Below are 13197 nucleotides of genomic sequence, written 5' to 3'. Positions count from 1 at the left end.
AATGTGTTATGGGCTCAGTTAATCGAAAATAAGGTGTAAATGTAGGTAGAGAATATTGAAATGAGGCCAGTATTGACCCACCTGGTTTGCTAGTTTTTCTTCGAGTTTCAGATACTTTTATTGTTGTTTAGAGTCAATATCCTTGAGGATGACTAAGCAAGAAACAAGGGAAAGAATAATTAGTATGTTAGGTGTACTTTTAATTCAGTCAGGTATAATAATGATATTGGTTGTTTTATAATAGCCTGGATATATTTCACATGGTCATGTACAGTACCTATATTGCCTGTTTTATAACAGCCTGGTCAGCAGGGGTGGGGATCTGACTCACCCTCCCATTGCCTGAGACAGGAGAGTAACTGGATCCCCTTTGTGACCCTCAAAAGCGAGAGTGACCCCCAGCAGGAGATAGAATGGACCAATCTCAGGCATCGTAACAACGTGGACGAAATCCTGCGATACATGGAGGCTTTCACATCCGTCAGTGACCCTCAGGTTTGTGTTTTGGTGAAATGAGTCACTGTATGTGTACTTTTATGTAAAAAAGAAAAGGGCTCCATACAACAATGCTTTGGCATGGACAACAATAAGAAATCATAAATACACTATATGTTTCATTAATGTATAGCACTAATTCATGAATATGCCAACAGCTAGATATTCAGTGATGGCGCTTTTTTTTTTAAGAAGCCAATGTATGTATATGAACAGTATGTAAGAATCTTTTTCTTCCATTTATCTGAAGGGTCTCTATTACGGCAGTGTCTCACTTTGATAATATTTTGTCTCATTCGCATTGTGTTAGTAATTTCAAGGTGATAATACAATGTAGCCAATAAAATGTGAATGAAAGAGGTTAACTTTTCATAATTATTGCTTTTCAAAATTCTTTGTGTTTTTTGTTACTACAGAAGGTTCAGGAGACGCTGAGAGACCACGCCACTATGGTACAGAATCCCCCGGAGCCACAGGAAGCCTCCGTCACCACCCACCGCTCACACAAGACGTACGACACCAAACAGACGTGGAGGAAAATCTACTCCAATCCCGACCTGTACGCAGAGTAAGGCAATCAGGATCCTCCTAATATAACTGTCAAAGTGTAGAGAGGGTCCATTTCAAAGTATATTGATGCTTACATATTGGCCGGTTCATAGAGAATAGAAATATCTATTCAGTATTGTCTTATTGTATTTCTATAGCAAAGTTAAATACTTGGACATTTTTTAAGTCATAAAGGAGGTGATTAATATTCTTTTGAGATTGAACACCCTGTAACATAGAAGAATGCTTATTTCATATTAGGGGTGTGAAAAAAAAAAATAATGAATGTATAGTGTAACTAACTTAATGTTTTTCAGTAATGACCTAGACGACAATCTCCAGGACGATGAAGAACTAGGCGGGACAGGAAGTAAGTCGGCCCGGGCTGTCAGTGCTCGGAGACGGAAGGACAGTTATGACTACAAAAGCACAGTTCAGATGCTGGGTGAGGGGCCACACAGTTTGTCACTCTTTTGTGTGGATTTTATACTGTGTTCCATTCTCATTTCATTGTCAAATTCTAATGAAATTTTCTTTTATAACAGTATAAATTAACTTTTTTTTGGAGAAATTAATTTTTGACAATTTTAGGATGTATTACATCAACTATAAAAATAATTTTGGGGCAAAACAAATTTGAAGGCTTATTCTGTGTATGTTTTATGCATTTAAACTTGTTGTGTAACAGGGTTTGAGGAGCTAAATGTGAAGTTTACAGGTATTTTATACAAAATATAGGTCAAGGAAAGGATTCTATAATGCATCTGTAGAAAAGTGATTAAAAAAAAACTCTGCTGGTTTAAGCTTTAGATTTCATGAAGTATACTTATTCTGATATAGAAGATAGACAAGATAAAAAAAAAACTAATTATCATTTAATCCTTACATTAATTTACAATTCATATAAAAAAAAGCTTCAATTAACAATTAATTATTGCATGATACATGGAATTACCAGTAAGGTGAAGGTTACATGTTAACAATGGATACTGGTATATAATGATAGGTTTATAAGCATGTGTATTCAAAATAGATATTATAGTAAAAATGGTAAGTTGAGGATACGGTTCACTTCTTAACCTTAATATTTAATTTTTAACCATATTCTTCATTTTTAGTGGACAATACAGCTCAAGATATTTGTAGTAAAGGTGAAAAAAGATATAAGTGTAACTTGACACTTTAGTGCAAATGGCACTTTTTTGCTAGAATTCTGAAAAAAGATCTTCAGTGTATATTAATCAGTACATTTTTGTATCCAGCTAGATATTTTGTATTTTCATGTTTGCATTTATAAGTTTAATGTAATTTATGAGCTATTTAAATCAGTTGTTGGGAAAGATAATGGTTTGTTCATGTTTTTTTTTTCATTTGTTTTGTACCTTGTCAAACTGGCTACACTTTACACACAATGCAAGTGTTGCTTTCAGACAATTGCTATGATTTTGCACTGAGTTTGAAACAAAAACAAAGGAATTCTATCTGTTATTTAAAAAGATATAATATTAGCACATTAGTTCGGAATACATACTAGCATATTTGTTGGCCAGAAAAGTAGATTTTTTATTGAAACAATCATACAATTTCTATATTTTATTAATTAAATTGAATTAGCTATGGGTATCCATTGTCAATTAAAAAAACATATCAGAATAGAAATATGTTTAAATGTGCTTTTAAATTTTTTTGTAGAAGTATAATCAAAAATAGTGTTATATGATATTGTTTAGTATGTCAAAATTATGATCTCCCTTTGTGGGTATGACTTACAGGTTTAGATGAGGGGGAGCAGGAAAATCAGGACCCCGCCTCCCTCCAGGGGGCGTTCTTGGCCTTCCTTCACCTCAGACACCTCAGGACCAGGGATCTACAGAGGACGGTAGGTGCCATGTCTAAAAACATAGTGTAGGAGATTTCATGCATCTGTTGTTTTAATAAAAAGTGTGAAAAAGAAATATCTATTTTTTACTTTATCGAATACATGTATTTTGAGTGAGATTCAAATTCAGTGGTTTTGCCTTAAAAATCAATATTTTTGGTAAGAAATAATTTTAGTGAATTTATACATGTAGAAAGAAACTAATTACCTCTACTGTGGAATATTGATATCAATATTTAAATGTTGGCAATTTCAACATCCTTCAAAAAATGGCAAAATTGAATCCTTGCTCAAATTTCTGCTTACATTTATAGAATTTATTCTTCTAATTAAGTGATCTTTATTCATTGATGAATTAATTCAGATAATTGTGATTTTTATTTTAATACCACTGCCTATTGATGATTATAATATAATTTTCAGGCCCTGAGTGTTTTTAATTACTTCCGTTCCGTTGAGAGAACTCTTACCATTAATGATGCTGGTCTGTCTCAAGAAGTGGGAGGATATAAGAAAACTAGGTAAATATGTGTGGTGATATCCAGAAAACTTGGTACACAGCATACATGTAAGTGTGGTAATATCTAGAAATATGGATTTATCAAGAATGTGGTAGTATCAAGAAAATTTGGTTCAATGTAAAAATGGTTATTTCCAATTGAAAACTACATTTGAAGTAAAATGAAATAGAGACTGTGTTTCTTTCCTATTAAAAATACCCTGTCCAGGTCTAGGAGAACTGGCTTTATGAAATTGCAGTAATTTCAAAGTAAACATTGTACATTTTTATTGTTTATTTCTGTCAAAAAATAAAACAGGAGAGCCTCAGAACATGATTAGACAGTGGCATATTTTAGCGGGGGTGGTGGCATTATTACCATAAAAAAATAGCTTTAAAAATTCCTTTTTGCAGATTTTTTGAGGATATGAGGAAATTGACCAGGTTTCGTCATAATGCATTGACTAGCCAAAAAATTTCTCAATGAATACATAGAATAATTGAGAGAAAAATATACTCAGTACATCAGGCAAAACACTGCTAATTGAAATAGTCTACTTAAATGATAATCACATTATAGAATTTTTGTAAAACTGTTTTTTTCATTTACATTGTACATTTTCAGTCAGCAGAACCACAGGAGAGCCACAGAACATGATGGGACAGTGGGCGGGGGTGGTGGCATTGGTTACCATGGATACATGCACAACACTCCTGCAGATTTCAATCACCAGTTAAACAAGACAAAATTAAATTTAGAAAATTTCGTACATCAGGCAAACACTGCTTATTGAAATAGTTTACTTAAAATCATATAGAATTTCTGTAAAACTGTGTGTGCAGCTACTTATATTTCTAAACATATCAATCTATACTTAATTTTACAAATCATGTCATTCTAAATTTTTGCATTCTCCCCAAATCTCTCTCTTTTTTTTAAATACTAATACTGGAAATTGAAATCCTCTACAAATATAATTTTCTTTCTTTCCTTGGATTTTAAATCAGCTAAGGATTTCCTAGGCTCTATAGTTGTAGAGTAAATTATGGATCTGAAATCTTTCTCTGATCAAGATGATTTTGGGTTTTCTATGACCTTCTCAATACATTTTTAGATCATTCTTTTAAATTCTTGTTTGTATTTGTCAGGTTGAGTGAGTCTGAGTTCATGGAATTCTCTGACATTGAGAACCATGATGATTTTTACACGGTAGAGGAGGGGCGAATCCATGTACAGGACCAGAGGGGGTACTACATTGTGTACGATGCGGCAGAAAATGACCTCAAGTAAGTAGGTCAGAGGTCACACATGTTGACAACATGAGTTTGGTTTTAAAAGTACAGCTTACTTCACTAATGTTGAATGACTTAAATCAAAGTGGTACAGCAAATAATGTTATGCTATGCCTGTCTGCAAATATTGGTTGATTTAAAATTTAATGTATATAATACTGTATTGAAGTGGCATTATGGTTAGTCAGACTGTTATAAAGATGTTTTATATACATTGACTAGTACTGATACACATTAATCAGTGTTCCAATAATAGGCATATGTATTTATTCATGTACATGTATGGATAAAGTATGTACAATATAATATGTGTTTTATTACTGTTTCATTTGAAAAAAAAATTATGCATGAGAGTTTGTATAGAACTCTGTTGTTCAAGACATATATCTTGAATTACTGATGTTAGGAAAATAACCCTAGCACAAAGAATGCATTAAATATCCATATGTCATATTGCACTAAATATCTAGTACATGTAAGAAACAATTTTTTTGTGCAGGAACATGGAGAAAGAGATTTTGTTGATAGCCTCCCACTATATAGAGAAGGATAGAGACCTAAGGAAAAAATCCAAGGTCCCTAAGTCAGCTCGAGAGTCCGCAAGGAAGAAGCTAGTATGTAATTCAATTCAAAATTTTGATTTGGCTATTTAGGAACCTGTATATTAATACTAGCTATTTTACATATGGTGATAAACTGTTTTAAGACAAGCACTGACTTTTGATTCCAGCATTCGGCCCCAGGAGATTTTGACATTGGGGAGTACTCGCATCAGGAAGTGGACAGGTTCGGGGTACTGATGGACCTTTGGAACAATCTCACCTGCTTCATGGAATGTAAAAGAGAGGTAGGGTATTAGTATTAAGGCTTAAAGCATTGAGATACAAAGACTAAAAAAAAAATGGAATTTAAAGGAGTTTAAAGCAATTCCCCAAAGAGGGGGTTAAGGAAGGACACCAGAATAATGGGGGGATTACATCATGGGGAAATTCCTCCACACCCATATATTACAGTCAACCTTGTGTGGCACTTGTAACTTGCAAATATGGGGGGTATTATATTGTAACTGCTAGTTATTGATCCACTCTATAATTATAACATCCCATTAATGGAGTTCCATGATGCTTCTTTCAGCTGTTGGACTGCTACGTCGAGGCCTATCAGCATGTATTTGACAAGGATGAGAAACGAGCCATGGCTCAAGTCATGATGAATCTCATTTACAGAAAGCCGAGGTTCGACTTTAAGGCCGACTACTTCATAAAGACCATCCGGGCAGAGTGTGTCATCCTACGACACATGACAACACTCATCAAGAACATCATGGATAAACAGGTTAATAGGGAGTCTAGCTCCTATTTAGAATTTGAAAAGATAAGTGTTTAATTAATATCAGTGTACTTAACATATTTGAAATTGAAAGGCAGTTGTGTGTTTTCATTTGAAAAGTACAGTTTCATAAGTAAGTCAACAGAGTAGGTGAATTTATTTTGAAATTCAGGAAATCTGATCTATTCCTGAGATGGGCCCTAATGATAGTATACTGAGCTGTGTGTTTGGTTTCAGATTGAGGAGCAGAGAGAGTACCTACAGAAGGTGTGTAGGGAGGGGGAGGAGTTTGGTCTGCCCCTATCAGTGGTCCCCAAACAACCCATTTCCATCAACCTCAGCAGGTATGTTACACTGCATGTCATTGGTTAGCTAGGATATTAATTTCAACAATATTTTATTAACTGATGTTATCGTGAATAGGACTGGGCAGCAGGCGCAGCCTATTTTAGCCCTCTCCCTCTCGGCTAGGATATTGAAATTATGAATGTATTACATTGCATGTCATTGGTCAGCAAGGATATGAAATCATGAATATATTACACAAAATGATTTCATTAGTCATCTTGGATATTGGAAACAAACATAAATCCGTTGCACTTTTTTAAAAAGTTTTGTAACATTTAAAATTGATTTTTAGGCCAGCTTTGAGGAACATATACATGCTGGAGTTCCATCCTTCCTTGTCCATTGCCAGCCGGGTTCCTGTGGCTCTGAAGTATGCCCTACAGGTAAGGCAAAGCTCCTCAGTTGATAAACATTCATCAGCCTCTGTTTTTGTACTGTATGCTAATATTTATTGTTTTATAGGAGTTGATACACATCCACCAGCCTAAGTCTGTGTACAGTATGGTGATGATAGAGAAGCGCTTGTTAGAGGTGGCCTGTAAAGAATGGGACCGCTCTGACAAACTGGACACCTACTTCACCCAGCAAGTCCAGAAAGACGTAAGATATCTTATAGGAGATAATATTTTACTTGAATGCATCATTATCAATAATCTATTCAATCAAAAGTAAAAATTGATACATAATTATTGACTTTATGGAGGATCTTATCTTTTATCTGTGTTGATTTTTTTCTATTCTAGTTATTTGCTGAGGTTTATGTGGAGGATCCAATCTTTATGTGTATGATGGCAAGAACTATGGTAGACAAAAAAGAAGAGGAGGGAACCAGGAAAAATCTCAGGGACAGACAACTCAGTATGATGGGTGCAGTCAACAGACTACTAGAGGTAAGGCTGCCTGAAGTAAGGACAGACAACTCAGTATGATGGGTGTGTCAACAGACTACTAGAGGTAAGGCCACCTTAAATAAGGAAAGATAACTCAGTATGATGGGTGACTTATTAATTGATTAAATAAAGAGGAAAATACTGTGTACTTCTCTAGTAAGTGTGATCTGTTTCATTAGAATTATTAAGTATGGTCATTGAATTTTTACTGATTCACATAAAAGATGGGAACCCTTTCTAGCAATACACATTTTTTGTGCCGTAAGACATAAATGATAAATATGTATTATTTTCAGACATTGACCTGCAGGCATCGTTTAATGGATGCAGCCCTGGAAACAGGCATTTTAGCTGGGGTAAGTCTCACATTCAAAGCTTAAAAGACTTTGATTTGTGTTCTTTGGTTAAATAAGTACATGTACTCATCTTGCCACTAATTAAAGTTTATATACACCATTGGAAATGAACTTCTGTCTGTTATTAATGTACCATTCAATGGATGAGTGCTACAATGTAATACAGAGAAAATGATCTGATCTCTGAAAAATTTAAAAATGTGCAGATCAGAGAGCAAATTACTGACACTGCTCTTGCCTATATTCATGTCTTAGTATGTCAGATGACTCAGAAATGTATTTATCTGACTACAGTGTAATACTGAAGATGTGAAAAAAGGGTCATGATTTCTTTCAGATATACAAGAAGCAGGCAGTGGAGATGGGATTCAGTGACTACCACATGTACATCAGGGCTATTCAGTTTGAATCAGCCTCCATGAAGGACGATGCTGGGAAACCGCCTCCTATCAGTATGTCAGATGTACAGGAGGACGATTCAGCCGTGTACAAGTCAGTGAAGTGTCACTATATCCAGATTTCTGCATGTCCTGCCCCAATATATTCAAATATGTCATCCTCCATGTACAAGTTAAATTTAAAAAAGGGGGGGGGTAAGAGTTTGAAGAAGTATGGTTTAGTTATGGGGAATTTCAGGATTTTTGGCTTAGCATCAACTACATAAACTCTCTCTTCCTTCCCACACATGTCAAAATACAAAATGGGGAGTGTTAAATTCAGAGGATTCTTGGATCAGGTGAATGTACTAATCTTTGCCTCTGTGCCAGTATGGGCACTGTATACAAAACAGGGGTGTGCAATTAGCATCGCCCGACGCCCGGGGCTACCACTTTTTGGGGTCGGACTAGTGATTTTCTGCATGGAGGTAGCCCGTCGGGCTAGTAAAAATTATAACTACACACGCAATACATGAAAAGCACAACCTGTATTTTCACTCGTTTTTGCTATCAAATTCCCAACCAGTGAAAATTTTTCTGACAACATGCTCCTACTCTCAATAAATCTCCATAATCTTATCTGTTTTGCAGCACTACCTGGCTTATTTACTTCCAAAAACGATCTTTTTTTCCTAATCCGAATTCCCTCTATTTTCTCGTTTATGGTAAATACATGCAGATATCTCATTAAATTATTTACGATCTCTCAATCAACTGAAAGATAAGTGTTTTATGACTCACATAAAATATATTTATAGTGTATTTAAGATGAAAACGAAATGATTTAAAAGCTAGTGCAATGTTCAGAAAAAGGGAAGATAATTTATCTAAATTCATTTTAATCTTCTTTCATTATAATTTATACATGATTTGATTTCATAGTGAGAATTAAACTTTGATTTTAAAAAGAATGACCTCAGTACCCTGACTTTTTCAACAATTAATTTCTTTTCAACGTATAGTTTTTTAATTTAATTTTTGCCCCATATTTGGGCTAGTAACTTTTCACTTGGGGCTAGTAACTTTAAAGCTGCCATTAGCCCGTGGGCTAGTTATTGATTTTTCTAATTGCACACCCCTGCAAAAAATGCAAGTTTAATCATCTTGAGGAAAGACTAAGATTTATAAACTTTATATATATCAAAGTAATTGACACAAAGGTGCTTCATATTTTGTACCTAACATCTATATTTTGTTTTGTATAGAATGAATGTCCCCCTCCAACAGCCACTAGCCATCAATGAGCTGGACGAGGCCCAGATTGGCAGATTCAGTTTTAGAACCAGGGAGGCCATGGAAGATGTAAAATTTATTTCATAATTTTATTTAATACTAAATATCATGTAAGTGGAAGTTTAAGCAAGACACAAATTTAGTGATTTCTCCTCATAAATTGCTTTTTTTGTAGCTAGAAATAATTTGAAGTTTTAAATGATCACTAAAGAAGCTTTTGCAAATAAAATGCTATTCAATTTTAGCGATCTCAGTACCTTCGCTTCTACTGCCAATTGAAAATTAAATTCTCGATAAAAATTCAGCTTATGCCGTACTTTTTCAAATATGGGAGTAATTTGTCTTCATCCTTCCAATACAGAAGGCTGTGATAAATCAAGACATTTGTTGATCAAAATTTTGGATTTAAGATGCAGAGTATAAAGATTACTACTATGTAAATGTTAATATTTATTATTTATCAGATATTACAAGGAAGTGGCCTTGAGAACCTGAAGGTCATTCTACAAGTACAGATAGTTCAGAAGAATTCCATTACCAGTGCTGTCCTTCAGGCCAGTGCATGTGTACCAATAGAAGAACCAGACTTACACAAAAGGTAGGCTTAATGTCGTTCTTACGATTTCTGATTATTCCTAGAGTGAGAGAAGAAAATACTAAACTGAATAGATATTTTATTTATTACTGACAATCCATCACAGTAGTGGGAGAGCCAGTCCATCGGAGACCAAGTCAGAAAAAAGTTCTGTCACCCAGATGACAAGTTTCTCTGGAGGGACTGGGGCCTCCACCCTAGGGGCAAAATTGTCACATGACCAGAGCTTGAGATTTGCCAGGTCCCCAGATGCCTTTGTTTCAATACAACTGGAAAAGGTGAGTTGTCACCCCTTTCTTAATCTTCAATATCGGCAAATTCATCATACATCATCATGGAAATAATCAGAAATAAGAAGTGGTTGTCAAAATCATTTTTAAACAGAATATAATATATATTTGATTCACTTTTATCTGAGACTACGTTTGAATCTCTCCTAGACTCCCAGCAGAGATCTGATGTTAAATGATTTTGTGAAGAAGAGAAATGAAATGAGACATGTTCTGATGAACCCAGAGGAGTCAAAGAAAGCCAAAAGGTGAGGTCTGATATAACTTTACCATAATATAAGTATTCATTTTCTGACTTTTCTTTTGGTTTGAGTTTATTTTTAGACTTTTGGTTAGAAATGCAGAAAGTTTTATTGAATTGGTCTGCAAAACTGCTAAAAGAATAGTGATATCTTCAGAATCAGAATATCATAATAAGATTTAACATGGTTAACAGTTGAACAGGCTTGCAAAAGCCAGTACTGCTGTATGAAGAATGAATCAGACTAACTTTGACTGTTTTTTCCAGATATTTAATCAAAGAGTTCTGTTACCGCTTCAACCAGAGAATGACCCAGTACAGTTTGAGGGGCCAGCTGATTGCTTACTATAACAGTATACTCAGATTGTTAAAGGACTTCCCCAACATCAGGTATTAATACTTTTACAGTAAAACTCAGTTGTAATGAAGTCATTAGGACCTATGAAATTACTTCGCTATATCCGTATATCGTTATATCGCTATAAGAAATTTGTTACATTTATATAACTGGAGATCCAAGATAACTTTGCTATATCCGTGAATTCACAATATCTGTGTTCGTAATAACCGAGTTTTACTGTACAATTACAATAGCATGCTCAGATTGTTAAAGGACTTCCCTAATATCAGGTATAAATACTTCTACAACTACAATAGTATAATCAGATTGTTAAAGGACTTCCCCAACATCAGGTATAAATACCTTTTAGGCTACTTGCAACAATAGGTATGATAAACCTGAGAATCTGTAAAATGATATATGATAAAAGTACGAGGGCCATTCAAAAATTATGCGGACTTGTTGCACAGAAAAAATATTTGACAACATAATCGGGCAAAATTTTACACATAATATAAAAGAATCTTTACTTATATGCCATTATGGTCTTCAAAATTTCATATCAAAGTGTTGTAAATTGATATCAATTTTGAGTGATTTCCAGGACATATCATTAAGTCACGGAGCAGCAAAATCGACGTCACAGGCATTATAAAAAAAATATGTGATTGAGCATTTATTTTTTCAACATTTTTCCAAGAGTACCTGTACAATTTGAGTTTATACCTTATCTACTCAACATCCAAACACCATTTCTTGTCAAGCTTAAAATCTATTAAACAAGTAAAGAATATTCTTTTTAGCTCACCTGAGCCGAAGGCTCAAGTGAGCTTTTCTGATCACATTTTGTCCGGCGTCCGTCTGTCTGTCTAGCTGTCCGTCTGTCTGTCTGTAAACTTTTCACATTTTCGACTTCTTCTCAAGAACCGCTGGGCCAATTTCAACCAAACTTGCCACAAAGTATCCTTGGGTGAAGGGGATTCAAGTTTGTTCAAATGAAGGGCCACGCCCTCATTCAAGGGGAGATAATTGGGAATTAATGAAAATTTGGTGGCATATTTTAAAAATCTTCTTCTCAAGAACCACTGTGCCAGGAAAGATGAAACTTAAGGGGAAACATCCTCAGGTAGTGTAGATTCAAGTTTGTTCAAATCATGACCCCCGGGGATATTGCGGGGCCAAAATGGCCGACCAAGGTTTTACATAGAAATATATAGGAAAATTCTTTTAAAAATCTTCTTCTCAAGAATGACAAAGCCATAATTCATCATATTTATATGGAAGCATGCTCAGGTAGTGTAGATTCAATTTTCTTCATATCATGACCCCCGGGGGTAGGGCGGGACCAAAATGGCCGACCAAACTTTTACATAGAAATATATAGGAAAATTCTTTAAAATTCTTCTTCTAAAGAATGACAAAGCCATAATTCATCATATTTATATGGAAGCATGCTCAGATAGTGTAGATTCAAGTTTGTTCAAATCATGACCCCCTGGGGTAGAGCGGGGCCAAAATGGCCGACCAAAGTTTTACATAGAAATGTATAGGAAAATTCTTTAAAAATCTTCTTCTCAAGAATGACAAAGCCATAATTCATCATATTTATATGGAAGCATGCTCAGGTAGTGTAGATTCAAGTTTGTTCAAATCATGACCCCTGGGGGTAGGGCGAGGCCAAAATGGCCGACCAAAGTTTTACATAGAAATATATAGGAAAATTCTTTAATAATCTTCTTCTCAAGAATGACAATCTTCTCAAGAATGACAAAGCCATAATTCATCATATTTATATGGAAGCATGCTCAGGTAGTGTAGATTCAAGTTTGTTCAAATCATGACCCCTGGGGGTAGGGCGAGGCCAAAATGGCCGACCAAAGTTTTACATAGAAATAGATAGGAAAATTCTTTAATAATCTTCTTCTCAAGAATGACAATCTTCTCAAGAATGACAAAGCCATAATTCATCATATTTATATGGAAGCATGCTCAGGTAGTGTAGATTCAAGTTTGTTCAAATCATGACCCCGGGGGGTAGGGCGGGGCCAAAATGGCCGACCAAACTTTTACATAGAAATATATAGGAAAATTCTTTAAAAATCTTCTTCTCAAGAATAACAAGGCAATAATTCATCATATTTATATGGAAGCATGCTCAGGTAGTATAGATTCAAGTTTGTTCAAATCAGGACTCCCGGGGTAGGGCGGGGCCAAAATGGCCGACCAAAGTTTTACATAAAAATATATAGGAAAATTCTTTAAACATCTTCTTCTCAAGAATGACAAAGCCATAATTGAATCATATTTATATGGAAGCATGCTCAAGTAGTGTAGATTCAAATTTGTTCAAATCATGACCCCCGGGGGAAGGGCGGGGCAAAAATGGCCGACCAAAATTTTCAAAGATATATATATATGTAGGA

At 34.9% G+C, this 13197-nt stretch overlaps 1 protein-coding gene across 1 annotated transcript in view; it reads left to right on the top strand.

Moving 5' to 3' along the window:
• Window positions 1-13197, top strand: part of LOC134250887 (uncharacterized) — a 44539-nt gene that overhangs the window by 5311 nt on the left and 26031 nt on the right. Inside the window, exons 11-31 of the mRNA XM_062733246.1 lie at window positions 301-495; window positions 912-1063; window positions 1362-1489; window positions 2817-2923; window positions 3347-3444; window positions 4048-4155; window positions 4578-4709; window positions 5215-5329; window positions 5446-5562; window positions 5850-6050; window positions 6282-6388; window positions 6685-6775; window positions 6855-6992; window positions 7136-7282; window positions 7579-7638; window positions 7976-8130; window positions 9281-9377; window positions 9773-9906; window positions 10010-10181; window positions 10344-10441; window positions 10702-10824. Of these exons, the coding sequence (XP_062589230.1) occupies window positions 301-495; window positions 912-1063; window positions 1362-1489; window positions 2817-2923; window positions 3347-3444; window positions 4048-4155; window positions 4578-4709; window positions 5215-5329; window positions 5446-5562; window positions 5850-6050; window positions 6282-6388; window positions 6685-6775; window positions 6855-6992; window positions 7136-7282; window positions 7579-7638; window positions 7976-8130; window positions 9281-9377; window positions 9773-9906; window positions 10010-10181; window positions 10344-10441; window positions 10702-10824 (2675 nt within the window). The remainder of the gene's footprint in view (window positions 1-300; window positions 496-911; window positions 1064-1361; window positions 1490-2816; window positions 2924-3346; window positions 3445-4047; window positions 4156-4577; window positions 4710-5214; window positions 5330-5445; window positions 5563-5849; window positions 6051-6281; window positions 6389-6684; window positions 6776-6854; window positions 6993-7135; window positions 7283-7578; window positions 7639-7975; window positions 8131-9280; window positions 9378-9772; window positions 9907-10009; window positions 10182-10343; window positions 10442-10701; window positions 10825-13197) is intronic.

This window comes from Saccostrea cucullata, unplaced genomic scaffold, assembly GCF_032062105.1.
Source record: "Saccostrea cucullata isolate Sc308-1 unplaced genomic scaffold, CSIRO_AGI_Scuc_v1 ctg15, whole genome shotgun sequence".
Lineage (NCBI taxonomy): Eukaryota > Metazoa > Mollusca > Bivalvia > Ostreida > Ostreidae > Saccostrea > Saccostrea cuccullata.
This window is presented reverse-complemented; position numbering and strand designations above follow the sequence as displayed.